The sequence below is a fragment of the Lontra canadensis genome, unplaced genomic scaffold (assembly GCF_010015895.1).
Source record: "Lontra canadensis isolate GAN:19392208 unplaced genomic scaffold, GSC_riverotter_1.0 scaffold3, whole genome shotgun sequence".
Classification (NCBI taxonomy): Eukaryota; Metazoa; Chordata; class Mammalia; order Carnivora; family Mustelidae; genus Lontra; species Lontra canadensis.
The window spans coordinates 29,041,796-29,067,901 of NW_022630997.1; the positions used below are offsets into that span (position 1 = coordinate 29,041,796).

Sequence of the window (26,106 nt, forward strand, 5' to 3'; positions counted from 1 at the left end):
TACGAGTAAATACTGAGTGAGAGATCCCTAATCTGGAGCCTGTGATAAATGATTAGAGCAGCTATTAATCCTCTGAAACTCCATATAAAATATTACACACATGTGTATATGTGCATTGTTCCTGGGGGTTCCACAATGTTCAATTATGAGAGAGTCTATAAACCAAAAAAAAAAAAAAAGAATAAGCCTCTCATGCCTCAGTAAAATTAAACAGGGAAATGTGCTTTCAGTGAAGCCCAGCAGAGGGTTCTGCACTCCCTCCCTGACCCATCAACTCCTCTCAGTGACGTACCTGTTCGCTCCTCTTCCACCTGGCCTGTCGCCTCCCCTTTGATTCGAGCCGCCAGCTCATCAGCAAATGATGTAGGTCTACTTTTTTTCTACAGGTAGAGAAGATCAAAAGTATCACCTTTTTTGGTAACACACAAACTACCACAGTTTCTTTTGATACCTAACAAAATTATGTAAACAAAGGCAAAGGAATTGAACTGATTAAAAATTTAACTAAATGAATGTAAGCATATGTCCCCTATCCAGATCACGTGAGAAACAGAACTCCTTTCACAGGGAGATGCTCCTTATTTGCTTACTTTATTTCAATATTTCACTTTAATCCTGGAAGAGTCAGATTAAGAAAGCTTCCACGAGGACTGAGGGTGAGAAGAGGGGTAGGGTCTTAAAACTCTAGAACTGAATAGACTTGAACGATCTGACTTGTAAAACTTAACAACTGGAAGAGAAAGTGATCCTTGTAAGGCCAACTAATGATGCTCAGCCATTATTTTCAAAAGTGTAAATGTACAAAATATAATGCAAAATGAGATAGTTATGAACATAAATGACAAAAGAAGTAACGAGTCCTCATTTCTAAAACCTTGTCAAGAGAGTTAACTGTAGTCTTTCTTACCGGTCTAGTATTTTCTTCAATGTCCTCAATATCTTCCTCCTCCTTCTCAGAGTCAGCGAAAATGTCACAGCCGTCATCATCCTCTTCTTCATCACTCATTTGCACAGTGTGCTAAGAGCATAAACCTTGAGATTAGAACTAGGAGATAAGGTCATCCAACTGAAAGAGATACTGCCACTTAGCCTATCGGCAAAACATTCACAGCTTGTCAAACAAGGGGCATGATGGTGGGGATGCAGCGGAAGTCCCAAAGCAATAAATGTGCTACAACAAATAACACGTAAGATGTATTTTCAGTGCAAATACTAGACAGAATAATAAACACTGAAATATGTAAAACGTCCGTCACTAGAGAAATGATAACCTAAATAAGCAGAATCTCATCTTGCTAAGAATATGAATAATTAAAAGGAATCAGATGTAACAACTGCAGAGGCATCAAAGGCATCAAGTGAAAGAAATGCTGAATGAGAAACTGAGCATGATTCCCTGCCCCCCACCCAAACACCTATCTCACTTCTAGGGACACAGATACATTTGAAAAAGCAAAGAAAGCACTTATACCCCCAATCATAACACCAGTTACCTCTGAAAGAGTGTAGGATAATGAAGATTGGAGGGCTCAAACTAAGCTTTATCTGTGAAGTTCTAATCTTTATAAAAGCAGCCACTGGTAGGTATCATTTGTATAAACTGTGTGAGGTACTAAGCTAAAAGCACTTAATAAGCTACTTTAATCCTTAGAATCCTGAGGCTTGCTGGGGCACAGAAAACCAGTCTGTCTTTACCAATAAAATAAATGGTTAGGTCAATGCTTTTAACCACTATATTGTATTATATAAAAGTCTGAAATTATCAATCTTTTTTTTTTTAAAGATTTTATTTATTTATTTGTCAGAGAGAGAGGAGCTAGAGAGAGCACAGGCAGAGTGGCAGGCAGAGGCAGAGGGAGAAGCAGGCTCCCTGCCATGCAAGGAGCCCGATGTGGGACTTGATCCCAGGACGCTGGGATCATGACCTGAGCTGAAGGCAGCTGCTTAACCAACTGAGCCACCCAGGCATCCCTGAAGTTATCAATCTTAATAATAAGTTCCATAGATATAAATATCCTCTACAGACCGATTATTAAATCGCCTCTGTGAATACAACCGGGAAAATACGAGTACTAACCAAAAAGTATGAAATCCTTTACTTGGTAGCTGAAAATTTTTGTGAAAAAATATTTCCCAATTAGGAAACTGAAATGCAAATTGGGACTATCTCAATATACCACTGTATGTATATTACGGTAGCAAAAATCATAATCCCAGTGCTGATGAGATTATATAAAACTCATTATGCATGATCTGTAATGAGACAATAATATCAACAGCCTTTATTCTAATTCTATACCATCTCATTCCTAAGGAAATTGTTCATATAAGCGGATTTTTGTGTATGGAAATAACGTAATACAGCATTAACTCAAAAATAAAATCCTGGAAATAAACTATTTCCCATATAAATTTAGAAACTATGAAAGTATCATTATATTATTATGCTTAAAATATGGAGTTCATAAAGCAAATACGAACAATTCAAAAATAAGAAAATATTTCAATATTTTAACATAAAAGAGCAGGAAAGATATGCATATTAAGGAAAGATTACATCCTTAGAAGGTCATGCAAAAATTAAGACTGCTATGCTAACACAGTAGGATTAGATTTGCACCTTCTGAGTGTCCCTTAACCTTATTGCTGTATTATCTCAAATTTTAAAACAGGGGAAGGGGATTCATGTGAAATAGTTCCACTTGAGTAACTGGGCCTTCTTTTAGAGACTCTGTTTCTCAATTTTGTTTTTCACTTCTTTGTTTTGTAAGAAAAATGAAGATAAAATACAAAGCAAAACGGGAAAAAAACGAAAAAACCACAAGGTGATAACTTAAAAACATGAAATGCTTGAAGGAAAATTAGCAGTAAAAATAAGGAATAAATCCTTACTTTCCCTTAAGTCATTCTAAGTAATTTTTTATTTGATTTTTTATTGTTTTAATTCCAATATAATTAACATACAATACTATATTAGTTTCAGGTGTACAATATAGTGATTCAACAATTCTGTATGTTACTCAGCGCAATCCCCTTCACCTATTTCACCCATCCCCCCCACCCAGCTCTCCTCAAAAGTAATTTCAGCATACATTTAGTATACATGCTATGCTTCAGGTAAAATTTAAAAGCAAAGTCACTTTAGTACATGAGACTCACCCGGTTTTGATCATTGTCACTATGATTAGCAAAATCTTCATCTGACTCCTTCAGGGGGAAAAAAAGGCTTTGTTGTTAATACAGGATTTACTCACAAGCACAGAAATGACTTCAGGTCTAAGTCTCTGCCGCACATCTATACTCAGTCTCTTTGTACTGCTACTGGTCACTTGGAGTATCAAGGTGCAGATAAAGTGGGGAGTTGGCAGTAGCACCAAGAGCCATTCAGGCTAACATCTAATTTTTGTGGTTAACTTAAACATCTCTAATAATTTGCTCATACCTATTTGCACTATCATTGCTAACCTCTGAAGTTAAAGTAATATTTGCACATTTAATTAAACTATCACAACTTGGTTTGTGTGATGTCACATTTTAGACTCCACTCTCTATATTCCCTCTAACTAAGATAACTACTACATCAGGCCCAAGAGGGGGAGCATCAGAGTTTCCTACCAGCAATCGAAAGCTAAAAGCAAAGGATTCAGCTAATGAACATCAGTTACAGCCAGTTTATTTAGGAAAAGTTTATTCTTACTGTTAGGGGCTATATTTGGAGGGCCAGCAGGAGGGTAGGGGAGGCCAACTGCAGAAAGAAGGAAGGAGGAGAAGAGAGGAGCATACATATAATACCGTCTCCTTTTAGGAATCCACACTCATGAACTATCCTTCACACATTAGTAACAAATATTCTGTCTCAAGGAACAACCCCAGATACAACAATGGTCAAGGTCCGCAGAGGCCAAGATCTAGAGCAGAGAGTCAGATCATATTCTGTAGATGTGAAGATACTAGAGCCAGCAGCAAAATGAAAATGTAAGTGAATGCTTCAAGCATTCTTCTGGATTAGGTTTTATAGTATAAACAAGTTTTAAATATGGACTTTTTCCCTAAAATTATTCCAAAATAGAAACTCAAAGACAGCACTATAGGCAGATTCTTCCAAAATATCTAAGCTGCCCCCCTCAAAATATACTGGTAAGAGAAGGGCTTGATGGGGAGGTGGGAGGGAGGGGAATGGTAAAAAAGGGATTAAATGGGACGCATGGGTGGCTCAGTCAGTTAAGTGTCTGCCTTGGGGTCAGGTCATGATCCCCAGATCCCAGCCCCCTCACAGGGCTCCCCACTCAGCAGAGCATTCTGCTTCTCCCTCTCCCCCTGCCCTTCTCCTTCTGCTCATGCTCTGTCTCTGGCTTTCTCTCTCCAATAAATATATAAAATCTTTTTAAAAAGGGGGGGATTAAAAAAGCAGTTTCCTTGCTTTTGTACACAAGACAAAAGGTAAACTCAGTAGCAAAGAAAAAAAAAACACCTCAGATTATGGCTGCTATCACTATTAAAAAAATTTGTGAAAAGAGATTGTTAATTGACAAATACTTATTTAGCCTGCTAAACATACCCTTAGGTTCCTGCCCACCATGACCTGGAGACACCAAACAGCCCTTACCTCTTCTTCATTCTCTTCACTGTCTGCAATACTGCCACGATCACTGCCTACCGACCCCTCTGGTTAGAAGAAAGAAAAAGCGTTATCGCCAATATCCATAATAAAACATCCTTAGTTCCTTCTCAAAAATCACAAAACACAACACCTGAGCATCACAGAGATTTTGATAAAAGCATCTATACACATTAACTGGAACTAAAAGTATCTTCACTGTAGTGAGGAGTAAAACATTTACATAGCCTTAAAGGATCTCCCCATAAGGTACTTATTAGCTACAAAAAAAGTTAATTACCAAGGGAAAAAACTGGCCTGCATGCTTCAAAAATGTGAAATCTATAAAAACCAAAGAAAAGCTGAGAAATTATATCAGACTAAAAGAAGACCAGAGATTTGTCAACTAAATTCAGTGGGTGATCCCACACTGGAGCTTAGACCAGAGGGAAAAGAGCCTGTAAAGGACATAAGTGGGACAACTGGCAAAATCTGAAATATGACTGAGGATTAGCTAGTAGAATTATGTCAGTAAAATTTCCTGACTTTGATAATAGACCCTAGATACATTTGAGACTGTCCTTGATCTTAGAAAACACACACAGAAATATTTTGGAGTAATAGGGCATGATGTCTGCCTCTCTCAAATAGATTCAGAAAAAAAAAACATGATGTATATATAATCGAAAAAATCAAACAAATGTGATGGAATGTTAACAACTGGTAAACCTGAAGGAAAGGTATAGAGGAGTTCTCTGCAATATTCTAATAACATTAAGGTAAAGACGGAAATTATTTTAAAATAAAAAGATATAAATGTTCAAAGTAACAAAAATATTTGGCTCAAAAGAATACCTTCACTAGACAGCTCTCCAAGACCTACATCTTCCTGTTCCATGAAGAGCTTTGACCCAATTAAATAAGGTAAAGGACGATCAATGTATAGATCCTGTAAAGAATGAAAGATAATAGCCATGAAATATTCAGGTTGAAAAATAAGTTTCCAGGGCCTCTGGGTGGAACAGTCATTAAGCATCTGCCTTGGGCTCAGGTCATGATACTAGGGTCTTGGAATCAAGACCCGCATCAGACTCCCTGCTTGGTGGGAAGCCTGCTTCCCCCTCTCCCACTCCCCCTGCTTGTATTCTCTCTCTTGCCGTATATCTCTCTGTCAAATAAATAAATAAAATCTTTCTTTAAAAAAATGACAAGAAAAATAAATTTCCCATTTGACATCTTGTTGCATCTGATTACCCCAAACAAGTTACATAATGAGAGTGAAGAATAAGAAACAGCAGGATGCAAAGTACAAAAAAAAAATCACTGACTTTTTAAAAAGTTAAATCTTTAGGTAAAAAATAGCCAAAAGAAGCTAAATCACACAGAATGTCCCTTCTCAAGGGCCTCATTATACTCGAAATAGCAAAGGTATGCACAAAATTTACCAGCAGTAACCAAATAAGGCTCACAACTTCATAGTAACATGTTCAAGAGGAGGACCAAATAAAGAAACTGAAAGCTCTGGCCAGCTCTGATGGGTCCTAGCCTGCCTTCCTCCCCTAAAATGCAGTGCTGCTGAGCAAAAATCAACCACTCAACCAATCAATCTTGAGAATCATCAATCATCGTCCTAAATTTGCAAAAAAGCACACTGAGGATATAACCCAGATGCTTTTTTAGGACTGTGGGAGGCAGGTGGGTATGTCCAGGTTTAGGAGTGGGAGAAGGTGGGGACCAACAGCAGCTTCCTACACACTGCACTGCAGTGAAGAAAAGGCCGGAGAGGGCACATAGAGCATGGGCTAGATAAGAGGAAAACAGACAGCCACTATGCAAGTATCTACGGTCAACAAAATGAACTAAAGGCACATGAGAACTGATGAGAACCTGCCTAGGAGAAAAAAATGACCCAAAGAAGGAAAAAGAATAATATCCCCCAGCAGCACCCACTGTATAATTTAGAAAAATGAAGTTGGTAAAATAAAACCAGATTATAAAACAACAGAATAAAATGAAGGACACAATATATAAGAGAAAACCTGCTGGACACCCTTCCATTCCCATCTTCTAAGTCCCACCCAACACACGTGTATTAAAAATTTAAGTTCAAGAAAGCACTTCACCCCAGGAAAACCTCCCACCTCCACAGAAAAAAACTGATTTGTCCTTTGCAAAGTAGGGCATTTGGCCAACATCTCTCTTCTGTACTGGAAAGACCCTAGGGGTGCAGGAGAAAACAATTCTGATGCTTAACGCAAGAGAGAATTTGGGAAGGTTAATGTAAAGGTTAAAGACACCACAGCAACTGGGGCACCTGGCTGGCTCAGTTGTAGAGTGCAACTCTCGATCTCAAGGTCATAAGTCTGAGCCCCGCACAGGGTGTGGAGATTACATGAAAAAATAAAAACTTAAAAAACAAAAAGATACAACAGTGCAAACAAAAAAGTACTAACTGGGCTAACTGTGACTTAGAAGGCCTTCCCACTAGAAAAGAAAGCAGTGTAGGAGCTGGAACTAACAAGTATGTCCCAGGCAATACACCTGCCCAGGGTCCACAGCTGACTGATAATCTCTACAGTGGGAAGGAAAGCTAGCAAGTGTACCAGTGCAAAAGGAATGGCCCCGACACCGTACAACACTGGAAGCTTGAACTAGAAGGAGAAGCATGCAGCAGAATGAATGACCAGAAGAGCTTGGCTCTGTGGTATGTTTCTTTTTTTTTTTTTTTTTTAAGATTTTATTTATTTGTCACAGAGGGAGACAGACAGAGGGAGCACACAAGCAGGAGGAGCGGCAGACAGAGGGAGAAGCAGGCTCCCCACTTGAGCAAGAAGCCTGATGAGGAACTCAATCCCAGAACCCTGAGATCATCACCTGAGCTGAAGGCAGATGCTTAACCCACTGGGCTGCCGAGGCGCCCCTGTGGCATGTTTCAATTCATAACACACTTGTGTGTCACAAGGACTCTCTTTCAAAATCAATATGGCAACCTTTTGTGTTTACTTCCGTGTGGCTGTGCTACCCCAGATGTCTGCTCTGCAGATCTGAAATAGTAAAGCAGTACCCAATTTCAAGGCTAATAGTCTATTCATGAGCGCTCATAATGGCTTTACTCATCCTAGCCAAAACCTGAAATCAATCCAAATGTCTTTCAACGCTTTTTTTTTTAAACTCTTTCAACACTTCTGCAGTCTCCCTTAGCACAAGCTACAGAGAACTTCAGGTTCCCAACAATCTGCCCCTCTCATGAGCCTTCCCATACTTGGAAACACAATTGAAGTCTCCCCTGTACCCTCATTTCCCAGCTAGAAGTCAGTTCTCTCTCAGAACACTTATGATCAGGACTCATATAAATGTCTCCTCTCTCCCACCAGCTGGTAATGCTGTAAGAAGCATTGTGAGAGTAGGAACCATGCCCCACACCTTTGTAGTCTCCTACCCTGGCATGCTGCCTTGTATCAATGTTCAGGTAAACCAAGTCTTTCCAGAAGAAGAAATGTGAAGTTGCTAAGTGCCACGCCTGCTTCCTCAAAGTCAAGTCCCTGTCTTACTGATTCTGTGCCCAAGTAAAGCACCCAAACACAAGTGTAACAATAAATATATGAACTGAGTGTCTTTACCTTGGGTTCAAGGATCAGTTCCACCCGTTCATTAGCATCTTCTTCTTCAGAGTCTGAGTTTCCCACTTTTACATCCAGTTGCTCAAATGCACTGTCCAATACTTGCAAACCATAGTTCACAGCCTCCTGAACTTTAGGAATCAGATCTACTTCTTTCTGTTCCCGGGTCTTTTCCTACAAAAAAAATACTGTTCAGCATGAATCTCCAAAATATTGATACCACCCTAATAAAACACAATAAAACAAAAAGAAATCAATTAAAAACGTTAACAGAAATCATATTCTGCTAAATGTCTCAAGAGACCTTGGAGTAGGTTTTAAACCCCAAATTTGTCACTCTCCAGACATGGATCGAACTACCTAAGGTCCCAAAGTTCCCAGTTCACCACCTACAGAAACAAAAGCACAACTCTGGTACGATGGCTCAGCTAAGTAACCTATGTAAAAATCCCCTGCCCATGAATGGCACATCACTCCCCTGCCACTGAAGGAATGAAGGGCCTAGATTTTCAGGTTCATCATGACTGCATCCCATGAACTTTGGTTAATGTGTCTTTGGACAATTCAGAGGTTAAGACTTTAGAAATACTCCAGCCAGAGATGTCATTTTTCAACTAGTTAAAATACAAAAACCAAAATCTAGTAATTATGGCTATTTTATAAATCTCCTTCAAACCAAGAGAGGGTCAGTTCCATCTCGGACTTATCCTGTACAGGATCCTAAAACAATGTCCCCGGTGAATGTCTGTATGTATCACCAAGCTGCTGAAAATACTCCACAGGCCTCCATTTTCTACCACAGCAGCTCTCAGTGACAGTCCCCTCACTCATCAACTGTGTCTTCAGTTGTGAGAAATATTGAAAAAAAAAATCATGTCATTTCCCCTCTTCATAAATATTCTAGAAGCCGATATAAAATTATAGAAAGAAACAAACCATACAGTGCTGTTATGAGGGTCAAAGGGAAAACCTATGAATCTCTTACACTTTTACCTCAAGTATGGAAGTCTTTCTAATGGGGCTTTTTTGTTCTGGCTGCATCTTTTTTCCACTCTGGTATCCTTGGTTCCAGTTAAATAGCTAACAGTGCACTGCATGTGTGAAAACATGTTTGTGAAGTAAATATAAAGTAACTTTTTAAAAATAGTGCACTACACACTCATCACTTCACAATGAACCTGACCTGGTGTAACCATATCCATTGCATTCAAATTTAAATGGTTAGCAAATTGTTTGAGAATCATTAAAAGTAACTTTTTTTAAAGCTGATAATAGGCAGAAGTATGGGTGGTGTCTAACATCCTATCTTAACAGTTTCATCTGAGTAACAGTTACTCACAGAATACCAATTATTTCAAGTGATGTGTATTTTCTCAGTAAATTAGAGCTGAGCCGAGGCTACTCCCATTATAAACTTATATTCCAGCGCTTTCCTAAGTGGAAGGTACAACTTATGCCAGGGGACTAGAAAGCCCAGAATGTCTTAACTATGCTCTGGCCCATGGTGTGGCAACACCCAGGGATAGCCCTCCAGCACCCCCCCCCACTCCCTTTCCTTCTTCCTGCCTAGCCACCAGTATCTTCCATTAACATAGTCCATAAAATACCAGGCACATACCCCACCACTGAACTTCAGCTGCTGGCATTCTCTCTCACTGAAATGGCCTTAAAATCTGGCCCTTCTTCCTTCACCTAGCTAACATCATATCCTTGTAGGTTTTCCCTGCTTATATCACTCAGCCCTTCTCATCTGAACTTTCAGAGCAGTTAGCAGTTCTGACATGTTATTCCCTAGTGCCCCAACCAAGACCATAAACTCCTGAGGATTAAGTCTTTAAGTCACCAGCTCCCTGCAATCTTAGGAGAGTCAATACATGCTCTCTGAGCATTCCATACCCTCTACTAACTCATCCTGTGGCAAGCTGGAGGCACGCAAATATGTGTGGATTAAACTAGCATTTGTCTGTCATTTCCCACTGGTAGGAATCCAGGCTGTCATGAAAGAACAGGGAAACATGGTCTTCAAAGAACTCACAACCTACAGACCAGTCTGTGGCCTGCTTTTGTATAGCCCTCAAGGTAAGAATGGTTTTCATTTTTTTTTAAGATTTTATTTATTTATTTGACAGAGAGAGAGACAGCAAGAGAGGGAACACAAGCAGAGGGAGTGGGTGAGGAAGAAGCAGGCTTCCTGCCAAGCAGGGAGCCCGATGCGGGGCTCAATCCCAGGACCCCGGGATCATGACCTGAGCCGAAGGCAGAGGCTTAACGACAGAGCCACTCAGGCGCCCCATGGTTTTTACATTTTCTAAGGGTGTGAGAGGAAGGAGGAGAAAGAGAAGAAGGGAAAAGAAGGGAAAGAGACAGATGTAGCCAGACAAACCTAAAACATTTACTATCTGGCCTTTTACAGAAAATCTCCACTGACCTGTGCTCTACTCTGAAGCCAGAATTTAGAAACTTTATATATTTCTTACTATACAAAATTTCAGAAACAAACCAAAAAATTTAACCCCTGGGCTATCAGGAGCAGCCTTTCCATTTCCCCTAGTAACCATCCTCTTGCCCACAATCCCCCACCAGCCACGTTACAAAGTTCCACCACTTTCTTTCCCTAAGTCAAGACTCAACAGAATAGAGATTTAGTGCCAGTACCTGTTCTGCTTTTTCTGTCTCAGCCTTGAGCACCGGTTCCTCCACCTCTTCGTCATATACACGCTACATGTGGAAGAAAATTCACTGTTAAACGGTCAAAATATTTGCAACACCATGCAATATACAATATACAAATTCAACACTCAATATAAAAAGTCAAAGACAGAGAAGAAACAATCGTTCAACAAATGACTGAGGCCATCAGTCAAAGACAAAAGTCAAAAAGCAACAGTTAATGCACCAAATACTAAACTTAAAAAGATACAAAAAGATACGAAAGATAAAAAGACTAGGAAACGTGAAAAAAAGTTCAATCTCATGGCTGGTTGATGAAAGAGTCACAAAAACAATTAAGATACCATTTTCATACCTTCTGGTGTAACCTAATACCTAATGCTGACAGTGCAATGATACAGGTACTTAAACATGAGGCTACTGGAAATGCCAACTCGTAGAACTTACCTACTAGGTAACAAGAGTTTTAACACTTTGAGCAATGGAAATGGTAAAAGTTGTTTTTCATCCTGTTGCTTAAAATTGTTGGTAAAATTTATTATCCCGATTATATGAAAGCAGGTAAGCCAAGCCCACCAAATATTTGCCAAAAGGCCAGGCATTTGACTGACCTGTACAGCATGGGCAGGCAGGCATCTCTTTTCCAAGAGAGCTATGGCTCCAGTAACTCACTGTGAAGTCTTTTACTTTTTAACTATTTAACTATTAAAATGAAGACATGGGAATGTGTCCTAGTAAGACTTATTCGAAATCTACAGTATTTAATATTGGGATGCTGGCATAGAGATAATCATAATAAAATACAGAGGCAAGAAGCTGATCCATAATTACACATAAGCCTAATTTTACATTCACAAAACACAAGTGTGTATATATACATCCATACACATGAGTCAGTGAGGAAAAGAACTTAAAATAAAGCTTACCCATATGGGGGAAAAAAACAAAGTAACATTGCTATTTCGTACTACATCTAGTAACACTCCTACACATCCATGCAGATATATACTTCCCAGGTAAGAATAAAAATACAGATATACAAAGAGAGGCCCTCACCCAAAATACCTAGAGTTAAGGTAAAAAATGGGAAGTTGGTGTCTCTGAAGCAAATATGGAAAAATATTAAAGTCTGCTAATGCAAAGTGGTGCATATTACTAGCATTTATGGTTATTCTTTGTTCTGTTCTAGACATTTGAAAGATTCCATTAAAATGGTTATAAAATAATAAACTAATATTAAGAAAAATGTGGCCTGCAAATATATACATACAGAAAAGATTAAAGTTTAAAAAAAAAACCTAGAAAGAAATATGGCAAAGTGTTCAATGGCTGGTTAATTTGGGGAGGTGGAATTATAGTTGATTTTTTGTGGTTTTAATTTTTTCACTTTAGTACTTTTTATCTATGCCAATCTCTTCTACAAGTGTTCATTACTTTTGTTAGGAAAGAAAAAACTTAAAAGGCCAATGTCAGCATGGGAAATGGACTTAGAATGCATATATGTCAGAAGGCTGAGAGGCCCCCCTCCACCATCTGAAATTTCAGATGCTGCTTCGTTTTCCATACTTTTAAAAAATAACTGTTCTATAAGGACAAGAAATTTGGGGGGGCGGGTAATCTTCAGAGACAGGAACAGAAAAGTAAATAAATCTCAAAACTGAGGCTTTCAGACATGGCAGCTACCAGGGACATTTCAGATTTTAAATAGCAAGACCATTTAACTTAAAAGGTTGAACTTCACGCTCAAGTCTGATTAGCACCAACATGTTACTTTTTCCCCTGCTTGTCATTAAAAACTACTTCCTAAGATACTAGTAGACTGCAGCTGGTAGGCCAAACCTTACCTCTAAGAAACCATCCAGCAAATACATAAAACCTGTGGATCTTCTGACAGTGACGAGAACAATGTATCTCAAGTCCTCAGCATGCAGCAGATAATCAATGCTAACTTCCTTCACTCTTAACAGGCTACCCTCACAGCTTCGTGTGTTTCTTGATAATTTTTAAATCAGGTAGCTATTCCCAGATTGTAAATATCTTTAGTATTTCCCCCTCAAAGGATCTTTTCTTCATTTGGGGAGATGGGGTCAGAGATATGGTGGTAAACTGGTGAAAAGGAACCAGGGGCTGAGGACTTCTTAACAGACTATAAACAGCCCTGGTCCTTTTCATTTATGTGTTCTCTCCTTCATTCATTCAGAAATTCTCTAGGGTCCTACAAACCAGGGACGTGCTGGGCCCAAAGAATACAATATTTAGAACAAATGTGGGGCCTGACTTAGTAGCGTAGTTTGACACAACAAATTATATCAATAAATATGAAATTACACTAATAAGAAGGGCACTGAAGAAGTCACTTCTGGGGTGCCTGGCTAGTTCAGTCAGAAAAGCATGCGACTCTTGGGGTGCCTGAGTGGTTCAGTGGGTTGAGCCTCTGCCTTCAGCTCGGGTCATGCTCTCAGGGTCCTGGGATCGAGCCCTGCGTTGGGCTCTCTGCTCAGCGGGGAGCCTGTTGCCCAACCCCCTGCCACCGCCTGCCTCTCTGCCTACTTGTGATCTCTGTCAAATAAATGAATAAAATCTTTAAAAAAAGAAAAAGAAGAAGAAGAGCATGTTATTCGTGACCCTGGCATCATGAGTTCAAGCTCCATTTTGGGTGTAGAGATTACTAAAAAAATTAAGTTAAAAAAAAGTCATCTCTAGGTCACTTAACGTTTCAGGACAAAATTCTTAAATTAATAGGTTAATGAAACCTTAAGAATTCTGTTCCCTTCTGATAACATGCTACTGTTAATTAGTAGATCTCCTCCTTCAGAGTCCCCTCTTGGGCCTTTACTAAAGGTACTAATTTCTCTTGTCCTAGAAAGTTTTGATTGCTCTTTAATTTCACTAATTCTGTAATGCATTTTTCAACCTGGGTACCTGCTTCTGAGGTTAACTACTAAAACCCAGAAACCTACCTGTGATTTTGAATAACTTTCTAATAAACTACCGTGAAACTAAATGGCACCATCATTCAAGCCAGAATTGTAATACATGAGCACCAGTGTCAGGGTTTGAAGAAAACATATAAAAAGCTAAATCACTGCAAAGTGTCTTAACATACGTACGTAGATTTTTTTTCCACAGTTTTATTAAGCATCAGCTGCACCCTTCACATCATTATGTTCTGCCACAAATGAGAAGACCACGTAACACGTGGCATTACAGGGACGTATGAGAAGCAGTAAAACAAGCACACTGAGAGGGGAATTCTGGCTGCAGAATGGAAGGGGAAGAAGCTTAAGGACTAAGGCAATGGAAAAACGTTTGGAAAAAAGGGCATCCAAGAAGTGAATAGAAATAAAGTACTACAAAAAAAAATCAACAGGAACAAAAAAACCCGCTAGATCAAGGAAAACTCAAAACCTAAAAAAACCTGGCCAGAAAGTAACAAGCTAAGTGAGAGGTAAGTATGACATGAAGACTGTGATTCAGAAAAAATAGTTTATGATGCCCACCCCTACTCCACAAAATTCAACTGAGTACCAACTGAATGTGGGTGCCTGGGTACAGGCACATTGGGTACAAATGGACCCTTCCAATTCAACTCCTTGCCCATTCTAGGGCTCCAGCACTGACTGCAGAGAAGAGCTGAACACCTGACCCAGCAAGAAAGGTACAGAATGAGGGCAAACAAGTATACTCAAAAGGAGACTGTATGTGGCTTGATGAAAAGGAAATGGGGCTGCGTACACCTGTAAACTGCATCTGCCAGTGAGAAAGATGCTCAGAACCAAACACGCACATTCTACACAGATGGCCAAAAGCTGAATACAGAGTTTACTAGAACACTGGCCGTATCTTAAACTTACTGGCAAAGAGATCTCTAACTCCTTCACTAAATCCTTATTTTATACAGTTTCCCCAAAATGGTAGTGGTTATTCAACACGAACTACTAAAAAAAACGCATTACTATGTGGCATAAGATACCTGCATGACAATATTTGGCTCTCTCGTCACAGTCCTGAATCTCGGGCTTTTATAATTTTGCAATTTTCAAAATCCTTTCTAATACTTTACATCTAACAATCTCGGGAAATAGGCTACTTTAATAATCCTCTTCTGGCAGATTATTTAAGGCTGACACTCAGGAAGTTAACCTCCCGATGGACACAGAGAAGCGCTTAACTAAGCTTCCTCTCCATTCTCATCTCTTAGTAGTCTCCCCTTCACTCACTGGGCTCTAGCCACATTTGTTTTCTTTCTATTCGGGAATTACACTATTATGGAATATTGTGGTATTCTCCAAAGAGAGGCCTAGCTAATTTACCTATGTATTCCTAGGACCTAGCACTTAGAAAGTCAATACATATATAGTGAAAAATCATGGCTCAAAGCTCAATACTCTGTTTAGAGCGGACTCCATATCACAGGTTCAGCCATTGAAACAAAATGTTAATCAATACTACAAAAAGAAAAAAAAAAGACTATTCCAAGTAGGCACACGCATGCCTTTAATATAACTTATCAGAACGTGATGGACACAGTCAATATTGCAGCCACATTTTGGTGCCCAGAGGATCAGACGTGGCGTACAGCTCTCCTTACAGAACATGTCCACAAAAAGGCTTGTTGGAATGCCATCCAAGTCAGCACAACTAAAACTAAAAACGGATGAAAAAACTAGAACTAAGAAAAACTGTATCACTAGATTTTTTTTAAAGCTTGAAAAAATAAATTTTACTAATTTAAAAAAAGGCATTAATCCTAGAGGAAGAAGCTTCAATTCCCAAGAACCCCTACATTCATCAAAATTGAAGAGGGTACCTAATAAAAAACCACTAAGTATCACAAAAGAACTCTCGCTTCTCCAAAAAACATTATTTATAAGTCTGATACAACTACGTAACTCACGTTCTCAATGAACTGGGTATTAGACAGCATAAGGAAGTCATTGAAGACATTATGAAGACGACAATCTGTGGCTTTAGTTTCCCGGATTAGTCCATCCACTTGTTTCTTGATTTCATGGGTCCTAGAGATAGTCTGCTGTGAGAATTCCTGTAGAAACTGTAGCAGCTATTTAAAAAAAATAATAATAATACAGCAATATCAGTATCACATGTGTCTGCTCTGTGGGTCAAAAGAAAAAAGAACCCATTTTCTTTTCAACTTTGAGTGTGTGTGCAGGAATGTAATGGATGCTGCTTTTGACAGTACCCAAGACCAAGCAGCAGGGAAAAACATTAAAGCAGCTCATCACAACAGTGGCAAGGAGTGAATGGACGGACACGTGCTATCTCATATCTGGAGAAATTTTAAAGTCTTGTTTGGTAATCGTTCTTCAGAAATCTCAGACGAAGAGCGAAATAACAAACCACCACTCTTATTGTTTTTTAAAAAAATGTATTCATATGGGACTTTAGAATCACAGTTCCGAGCTTCTAGGGCCCCAGGCCTTTAAAGTCCCACTGCAGGAGATCCACACAGCGGTTTGTCTACCTCCCCATACAGTCCGGGTCACAACGTGGCATGGCCTCACTGGTGCCCTAGCAATCCCGGGCGCAGTGAAAATCCATCTGCCTCCCTCAAGATGGAGGTGGGTGCACCGCTGGAAAACCCAAACAAGGAACAGAACCCCGCGTCTGGGCTGCAGTCCAAGTGGGGGCACTCAGCCAGCTAAGAACAAGCCCGCCCCCGCCCAGGTGCCTAGGGTCCGCCACCGTGGCGTTTTTGATATAGAGAAGGGGCGTGTTATTAAAAATAACAGAGACAGCGGGATAGACCGGGTGGAGAAGGATTCAGGGCTCCTATCCTTCTGGTAGCAAGCTGCGCGTCACCCCAGGCGGCCCCCCCTCCTCCACTCCCGTCCCTGGGGCCCGCCTCTCACGCCCGCATCAGCCGCCAGCGACCAGCTCTGGCTGCTCCTGCGGATCTCCTCCACCGACCAGGGTCGCTCCCACACGGGCTCGGACGCCGGCGCCCGCTCCTGGTCGGGGGTCGTCCGGTTCATCTGCAGCGGGAAGGATGAAAAGAAGGGCTGAGCTTCGAGGAGACGGCGGCCCCAGCCCGGCCCCGACCCAACCCTGCCCGCTGCACACAGCCCTCCGCCCTCACCATCCCGGCGGCGCAGTTCGGCGAGCTCCGGAGTAGCCACCACGATATTAGCCGAGGCCCGCAGGGCTGCGAAAGCGGAGACCCAACCCCTGAGGCCCTGGCACGTGACCGGCTGTCACGTGACCGGGCTCGCACGTGACCGGATGTGCCGCGCGGGCGGAAAAAAGAAGTGGCCACGGATTCGGAGTTGAGTCGGAAGGCCTGCGGATGGGCTAAGATGGAAGCGGGGAGAAAGAGAGGATGCGGACGCCTGGGGGCGCTGGTGGTCGGGTTACTGTGGATCGGGAGGGCGCAGGCGGTGGCTGTGGAGCGCGCTGCGTGCCCGGCTCCTCTCCAGAAGGGCACCCCGAAAGGAACCTGTGAAACAACCCGTCTAGGGGCTCCGGCCTTCGTGGGAGGAAGCAAAGCTTTCCCAACTGCGTGTCTTCCTGGTTGCAACTCCGCTGCCCTTCGCTGGGTCCGCGCCTTGGCGCTCAGTAAGTGGAGGAGGATGGACCAGTCTGACCATCACCATCCCTGCTGACCTGCTCTGTTTCAACTCGTTGTGTAGGTCCTGCTTAATTAAAAGCCTTTACTCACTCGGCATTGTCCACAGATTGAAGTCCAGACTTCTCATAAGACAAGCAAAATCTTTTATAATCTGATCCCTGCTACGAGTATATCTTCAGTTCTCCCAGCTCCCCGCTAACGCTGAGTGATCCAGATTTTTCCCTTTGTTGAGTTCTTCTTCTGCCAGACCAACCCACGAGCAAGTCATTTAACTTCTGTTAGCGTTCCTCCTCAGGAAAAGGAAGATACATGTCTTTTATTCCCTAGTCTGTTCTCAGGTATTAAATGTGATTTTTTTTTTTTAGGTTCTTCACTTGTTTGTTTGTTTAATTTTTTATTAACATATAATGTATTATTAGCCCCAGGGGTACAGGTCTGTGAATCGCCAGGTTTACACACTTCACAGCACTCACCATAGCACATGCCTTCCCCAATGTCCATATCCCAACCACCCTCTCCCTACCCCCTACCCCTGCGATTTTTTTTTTTTTTTTAAGATTTTACTTATTTGTTTGACAGAGAGACAGCAAGAGAGGGAACATAAGCCAGGGGAGAGGAAGAAACAGGGCTCTCGCTGAGCAAGGAGCCCCATGGGGGGCTCAGGACCCTGGGATCATGACCTGAGCCAAAAGCAGACGCTTAATGACTAAGCCACCCAGGCGCCCTTAAATGTGGTGATATTCTAAAAACAGCTAGCACAATTCCTGCCTTCTGGTGAGTATTAAACATGGATCTTACACTGTCCCTATCCTCTTTGTCCAACTCTTGGATTTTCTTTTGGTTTTGCTTCCATCACCTCAGTGAAAATGTGCCCAGTTATTCCAAGTACAGTTTAATTGCCCCTGTCGTTTTCTATATGTTTGTATAAATATCGTAAAGTATTACATTGTATTATAATTTATTTCTATATCTGTCTCCCTTTAATAGTAGTAGCTAACATTTATGAAGTGCTGAGTATTGACCAAACACTTTATACATATTAATTCATTTAATTCTCACAAGACCCTGTGAAGTAGGTGCTATTATCTTAATGTTATAGTTGAAGAAACTGAGGCACAGAAAGATAAGTTCCTGAGGGTTGGACAATCAGCAGAGAATCAGAGCCAGGAACCTACACTGTTAACCACTATGTTATACTGTATCTCATCTTACTCTCTTAAGGGAACTCTATTTTTAACTGGCTGTCTACCAGCCTTGTAGTAGAATGCCTCACTCCATAAAAACAAAACAAAAGCCTTTACAGTTTGGTTGGTAAAATTTAGGTGAGCCAGTTACTGCCCTTGCATCTCATCTGACATCATCAATTTAGGTAGCCAGTCAATGACCCTGGGCTCAATGTGTATTAATAACCTTGATCAACATCCCAGTTCTCAGCGTCCCTCACTTACCCGCACCCCAGTTCTTATCACCTGATTTTCTTACTTCTAAATCTGGACTGCAACAGAGCAGCCTCTTAAATTTTAAGGTCTTTCTTTTATTCCCTAGTCTGTTCTCAACGAGCCCAAACCTCATCCCTCAGTTTTCCCCCGGTGCCACCTTCTTAGCTTTATTTCTTTCCCTGTTCTGCATAACACACATGATAGTAGCCATCAACTTCCCTTGAAAGTTCTTTAATATCCTCGTGTCAACCTTCTGACACATAGCCCTGCTAGCTCCTAACTTTGAATCAGTCCAATTATGTCCTTTCTCCTTTCCCAAACCAAGGTTCCCGAATGAAATCACTAGAAATTATATTCTGCAAATATGGCTAAAACTTCAGCCCTGATTAGCAGTCCTTTTACTTATCCTTGATCTTTATATTTATCCTTGATTAGCTCCTTTCCATAACTTCATAGCGTTTTTCATATTATCTACCCCACTTGCCTCTGCGGGAGAGAACAGACTTGCCCTTCCCACCTCATGCTTAAAATGTTTCTATGTATACACACCTTGATGTGTACACACTCTTGATGCTCTGTATCTCATACAGCTCTTTATTTGTACAGAACAGAAATTGGAAAACTGACAAAATTGAATTTGGGGGAAAGAAACTACAGAACTCACAGTTAAGGAAAAACTAAGCAGGCAGGGCTTGGGAAGGGCATAGACCACAGAAACTCAGGAGTCCCCTTTGAGCCACTGCCACCAGAATGACAAAGGTCCAATCAATTCCCCTCTTGTGTTTCTTTTCTGAACTTTCAAATTCCTGAGATAAATAGAATCTGATTGGCTTCCCTTAGATCATACTCCCACTCCTCCCACCTCTAAGTGGGTCCCCAAACAAAAATTTGGGACTTTTACCAAAAGCAGAGGTAAGAGATGCTAGGAAAACAAAAACAACAGGCTACATGCTCCCTTCTTCCAGTCCTGGAAAAGCTGTCCCCACTCTTGCCCAAGACTAGTGACCACTATGCTCTTGATGGAGGCTTTCTAGCCTCCCTGGGATGGTGCTATCTTGAAATCCTCTTCTTGTCTGCTGAATCCTACAGTCATTACTGGCACTTCTCCCATAGACCTTTTCAAATGTTTCTGAGTCATGCTTTTTACTGAATTTGTTAGAGAATTCTTGCCCTGCCGTAACCATGCCTGAGAATTCAGATAAATCTACCCATTTTACAGTATAGTAAAACTTGTTTTGGGGTACCTGGCTGGCTCACCAGGTAGAGCTTGCAACTCATGATCTCAGGGTCATGAGTTAAAGCCCCGTGTTGTATGTGGAGTCTATTTTAGAAAAAAACAAAAACTTTTTTCATGTGCATTTTGATAAGCTCACAATCTTTTGAATAGTTGTAATAAGAGTAGGGATGTTTTATGATTTACAAGATTTTATTTTTCACATAATGGAAACAATGGCATATTTTTGTCTTTATTTTTCAGTGAATGACTATAATGTGGATATTGCACAAAGTCAGGGACAGGTCTAACAATTTTGTTGAAGACATAAACTGCTTAGCATTCTACAATCCAATATAATACATATTATTTCCTAATAATTTAATGAATTGTTCATTAATATTAGAGGATTTAATAAGAGAAAAGTCACTGACAAAATCTGCCTTAAAATCGAAAATCCAGGGGTGCCTGGGTGACTCAGTCAGTTAAGTGACCAACTTTTGATTTCAGCTCAGGTCATGACCTCAGGGTCATGAGATCAAGTCCTGGGTCAGCTCTGTGCTAGGCTTAGAGCCTTCTTAAGATTCTCTCTCTCTCCCACTGCTCCTTCCCCTCCCTGCCCCCTGCGTGCACTCTTTCTTTCTCTCTCTCTAAACAAACAAACAAACAAAAATCCAAACAACTGAAAACCCAGCATTTTCAAAGCTACAGAACTGTTCACTGTTAAGACACAGTTTCACAAAGTCATTGCTGAAGCTGCAAATACCAATGGAAAAAGTAACAATAATACTAATTTTAAAAGCCTCAATTTATCCAAATTCTTTATCATTGATATAATTCATACAAGCAGTGTTAAATATCACATGTTTTACATTACAGTGTGAGGCAAGATATTTATAACAAGATCTGTGCCATAACTTCAGTATTTAATACATGTAAATGAATTTGGACCCATAACTAAAAGTGCTTAAATCCAGCTGCTTTTCTAAGTCATGAGTGATACAAATGGTGTAACTATAGCATGAGAATTTGGGATTGTTACCAACTATCTCTAACAAAGCCCTCAGTTCCTGTGCATGTATTGCTACCCCTCTATGGTTTGATTATTCTAGAGGACTTGTGAGTTTTGTTTTATGAGAACTCACAAACCTAAGAATCCAGTAATATAGTTCTGACCCAATTTAATAAGTCTACTAACTGTAAATTATATGCTTTTTTAAAGAAATGGTAGTTATGATTTTTTTAAGATTTTAATTATTCATTTGAGAGAGAGAACACAAACAGGGGAGGGGCAAAGGGAGAGAGAGAGAAGCAGACTTCCCACAGAGCAGGGAGCCTGATGCAAGAGTCAATCTCAGGACCCCAAGATCATGACCTGAGCTGAAAGCAGACACTTAACCAACTCAGGTGCCCCAGTTATGATTATTTTTAAAGTATTATTTTAGTACTTAATTAATTTAGTACTTAATTAATTTAGTACTTAATTAATTAATTTAGTGCTTTATTAATTCTATATCTGGTAGTATGGCCAAATTGAAGCCAAATTACTACCACTAGTATCATTTTGCACTAGTATATGAAGCGTGAGCAGCAAATGTGTGCAACTATATTCCAACAGTGTCAAATTCTATAACTCTTCAAGTTAGATTTCTTAGCTACAAGATATATTTTACCAATCATCCCCTGACCAAATTCTTTTTTTCTTTCTTTCTTTCTTTTTTTTTTTTAAGATTTAGTTATTTTAGAGAGAGAGAACGGGTGGGAGGGGCAGAGGGAGAGAGAGAGAATCTCAAACAGCCTCTGCAATGAACGCAGAGCCTGATGCAAGGCTTGATCTCATGACCCTAAGATCACGACCTGAGCTGAAACCAAGAGTGGGACGCTTAACCAACTTCGCCACCCAGGCCCCCACCAAATTCTTTTTTTTTCCCCACCAATTTCTTTTTAACAAGACTCACAAAATTATTTATGACATTGTTCGTTATCTCTGGTGAAACCCCTCATTTAGTTCAGCAAACTACTGCCTGCAAGGTGAGTTTACAGCTCTTAAAATGTACATGTAGTTATTCTGGGTAGCCTTTATCTGAAATATTTTTGAAATACTGATGATCACAAAAATCTCATTTTATAACAGTTTCTAACTTAATTCAATGTATACGCAATAGTGTAAACAACAAGCTGCTTGCCTTTTCAATAAAGGAATTCAAGGTATTAAATAATGTGTAATGTTTTCTATAATATTATTAATTTTATATCTTTAGGGCATTACAGGCTGAGAAAGTTGGCAAAAAAAAAGAGTACATGCTTTTATGCTTTTATAATGCATAGCTCTCAGATTTTCACACTGAACTACCCCCAGTTTTAAAATACCCATGGTTGGGGCACCTGGGTGGCTCAGTGGGTTGGGCCTCTACCTTCAGCTCAGGTCATGATCCTGGGATCGAGCTCCGCATCATGCTCTCTGCTCAGCAGGCAACCGGCTTCCCCTTCTCTCTCTGCCTTCCCCTCTGCCTACTTGTGATCTCTCTCAGTCAAATAAATAAATTTAAAAAAAAAATTTTTAATATCCATGGTTGAGGTTGACCATCAAATGTGTTATACGTAAGAATTGATTTTCTAACTCTGCTTTCTTGAAAATAAAGTTTAGCCAACCTGCTTTATTTTACAGAGGCCCCTCCAGTGAGCAAGCCATGGTTCTTCTAACAGTCATTTAAAGTGCCTGAGAGAAGATTTTCTCCAAGAACAGGCAATTCAGAGGCTCTGCGTGAGGTGAGTCAGAAATGTCAGAAAACCCAGACACCAGGCACCCCACAGTAAGTACAACATACTCCTCTAAGAGATCCCTGCTCTCTGACCTGGGCAGAAAAGCTGATCCACATACAGAGTGACAGAGGCTGATGAGTTATGGGAATCAAGCGGCTTTGCTTGCTGATACTAAACTCCGACTTTATATGTCAAAAAGTGGCACTTTCTCGGCGGTCAGGAATACATTTCTACCATAGCCTTTCTCCCTGCCTCTGTTAATCATTGAGCTCTTTTTTTCTGAATTTGAGAGTGAGTCAAGGCTTTAACACTAGGACAGCCTGATAAAGATTCAAGAGTTGGAATTTTAAATCAGCTGCAAACCTTTGAGTTTTAGTACTATATGACATTAAATAACCCTTCCACAAGAACCAAGATGCCCTTCAATGGACAAATGGATAAGGAAGTTGTGGTCCATATACACTATGGAGTATTATGCCTCCATCAGAAAGGATGACTCCCCAACTTTTGTAGCAACATGGACGGGACTGGAAGAGATTATGCTGAGTGAAATAAGTCAAGCAGAGAGAGTCAATTATCATATGGTTTCACTTATTTGTGGAGCATAACAAATAACATGGAGGACAAGGGGAGATGGAGAGGAGAAGGGAGTTGAGGGAAATTGGAAGGGGAGGTGACCCATGAGAGACTATGGACTCTGAAAAACAATCTGAGGGTTTTGAAGGGGTGGAGGGTGGGAGGTTGGAGGAACCAGGTGGTGGGTATTGGAGAGGGCACGGATTGCATGGAGCACTGGGTGTGGTGCAAAAACAATGAATACTGTTACGCTGAAAAGAAATAAAAAATTAAAAAAAAAAATAACCCTTCCACATGTTTATCCAACCTCCCCTTGGCTCTGCTACTTGCCCAAATACATCAGAAGGCAGGCTATCCGGCCTGCACCGCCAAGTAATGCCAACATCATTCCTAAAAGTGGTTGGCAAGACTTATCAGGAGACATTGTCATCTTCCTAGGAGTCCAGTTCCTGCACTGACAGTTTAATCAAAGCTAAACTACTAGGAAATGCTCATCATGATAGTTTTGCCCACCCATTTGCTTCAAAAGTAGCTAGTCTGCAACTCCTACATTTGGCAAAGAGATTGATTATATATATTACAATATTTTATAAATATAATATTTACTTATGTATAATTAAATTTTTTCTCATCTGACCTCCACCTTTTTTTGTGGAGAATGTTAGCCAATTCTTGTATAAAATTTCCCTTGGTTTTCTCATGATTAAATGCAGGTTATGCATTTTCAGCAAAAATACAATATAGAGGGGCGCCTGGGTGGCTCAGTGGGTTAAAGCCTCTGCCTTCGACTCAGGTCATGATCCCAGGGTCCTGGGATTGAGCCCCACATCAGGCTCTCTGCTCAACAGGGAGCCTGCTTCCTCCTCTCTCTCTGCCTGCTTCTCTGTGATCTCCATCTGTCAAATAAATAAATATTAAAAAAAAAGAACACAATATAGAATAAAATATGCAAAAATATTTTGGCAAACAATGAAAAGGAAAACCTGAGGAGGTCTAGCCTTATCAGATAGGAAAGCACACTAAAGAGCCTCTATAACAAAAGTGTGCAGTATCAGTGCACGAGTAGACAAATAGACCAGCAGAATAGAATAAAATAAAAAGCCCTAAAATAGACTGAGACACATTTGGAAACTTGGAATATTGGTGGAGGGTCATCTCAAGCCACTGGGGCAAAAATTGACTTTCTAAAAAATAGTGCTGAAACAACTGGGTAACCATTTGAGAAAAGATAAAAGTAGAACCATACCTAATGCTTCACATAAAAATAAATTCCTACTAGATTAGGGATCTAAATGCAAAAACCAAAACCATGCAGTACTAGCAGACAACATGAATAATTTCCTCTTTAGCTTCAGTATAGAGAAAGTCTTACTATGACTTGAAATCCAGAGTAATAAAGAAAAATTGATAAATTTGAATACATAAACATAAAACATTTTTCATGGTTAGAAGCCATCATAAAAAGTCAATGAACAATTGACAAACCACGAGACAATATTTGCAGCACATATAACAGACAAATGGTTAGTATCACAAATATATTAAGAGTATATTAAAGAGTTCTTAAAAATTAAGTAGCAAGACACCATGAGAGAGAGAGAGCGCATTACCTGCCAGTATCTCTGATGAATGTAGATGCAAAAATCCTCAACAAAATATTAACAATTCAAATCCAACAGTACAATTAAAAAAAAATCATTCACCATGATCAAGAGGGATGTATTCCCAGGATGTAAGACTGTTTCAGTATTCAAAAGTCAATCAGTGTGATATATCATATCAATAAGAGAAAGAATAAAACCCATATGATCATCTCAGTAAGTGCAGAAAAAGTTTTGACAAAGTACAACATCCATTCATGATAAAATCCCTCAACAAGGTAGATCTAGAGGGAATATACCTCAACATAATAAAGGCCATATATGAAAAATCCCAAGCTAACATCATACTCAATGGGGAAAAACTGGGAGCTTTTCCTCTAAGGTCAGGAACAAGACAAGGACACTCTCATCACTTTACTTCAACACAGTACTGGAAGTCCTAGCGACAGCAATTGAACAACAAAAAGAAAGAAAAGGCATCCAAATTGATAAGTAAAACTTTCACTATTTGCTGATGATATGATACTATATATAGACAACTTGAAAGACTCCATCAAAAAACTACTAAAACTGATAAATGAAATCATAAAGTTGCAGGATACAAAATCAATGTACAGAAATCTCTTGCATTTCTATTTACTAGTAATGAAGTAGCAGAAAGAAATTAAGAAAACAATCTCATTTACAAGTGCAAAAAAAGAATAAAATACCTAGGAATAGACTTAAACAAAGTGGTAAAAGCCCTGTATTCTGAAAACTATAAATTACCAATGAAAGAAATTAAAGACAACAAAAAGAAATGGAAAGACAGTCCATGTTCATGGGTTGGAAGAACAAATATTGTTAAACTGTCTATACTACCCAATACAATCTACAGATTCAATGCAATCCCTATCAAACTATCAACAGCATTTTGCACAGAACTAGAACAATACTAGAATTTGTATGGAACCACAGAAGATCCCAAAGAACCAAAGCAATGAGAAAGAAAAACAAAACTGAATGTAGCACATTCCAGACTTCGAGTTATATTACAAA

At 40.0% G+C, this 26,106-nt stretch overlaps 1 protein-coding gene across 5 annotated transcripts in view; it reads right to left on the reverse strand.

Moving 5' to 3' along the window:
• WASHC2A (WASH complex subunit 2A) overlaps positions 1 to 17,024 on the reverse strand; it is a 54,621-nt gene extending 37,597 nt beyond the window's left edge. For all 5 annotated transcript variants that reach the window (XM_032837602.1, XM_032837619.1, XM_032837595.1 and 2 more), the window contains exons 1-10: positions 16,988 to 17,024; positions 16,761 to 16,883; positions 15,785 to 15,949; positions 10,873 to 10,935; positions 8,218 to 8,391; positions 5,453 to 5,546; positions 4,607 to 4,665; positions 3,160 to 3,207; positions 908 to 1,018; positions 293 to 380 (exon numbers count right to left, since the gene is read on the reverse strand). In XM_032837602.1, the coding sequence (XP_032693493.1) occupies positions 293 to 380; positions 908 to 1,018; positions 3,160 to 3,207; positions 4,607 to 4,665; positions 5,453 to 5,546; positions 8,218 to 8,391; positions 10,873 to 10,935; positions 15,785 to 15,949; positions 16,761 to 16,883; positions 16,988 to 16,990 (928 nt within the window). In that variant the 5' untranslated portion in view covers positions 16,991 to 17,024. The remainder of the gene's footprint in view (positions 1 to 292; positions 381 to 907; positions 1,019 to 3,159; positions 3,208 to 4,606; positions 4,666 to 5,452; positions 5,547 to 8,217; positions 8,392 to 10,872; positions 10,936 to 15,784; positions 15,950 to 16,760; positions 16,884 to 16,987) is intronic.
• Between the last annotated feature and the right edge of the window lie 9,082 nt (positions 17,025 to 26,106).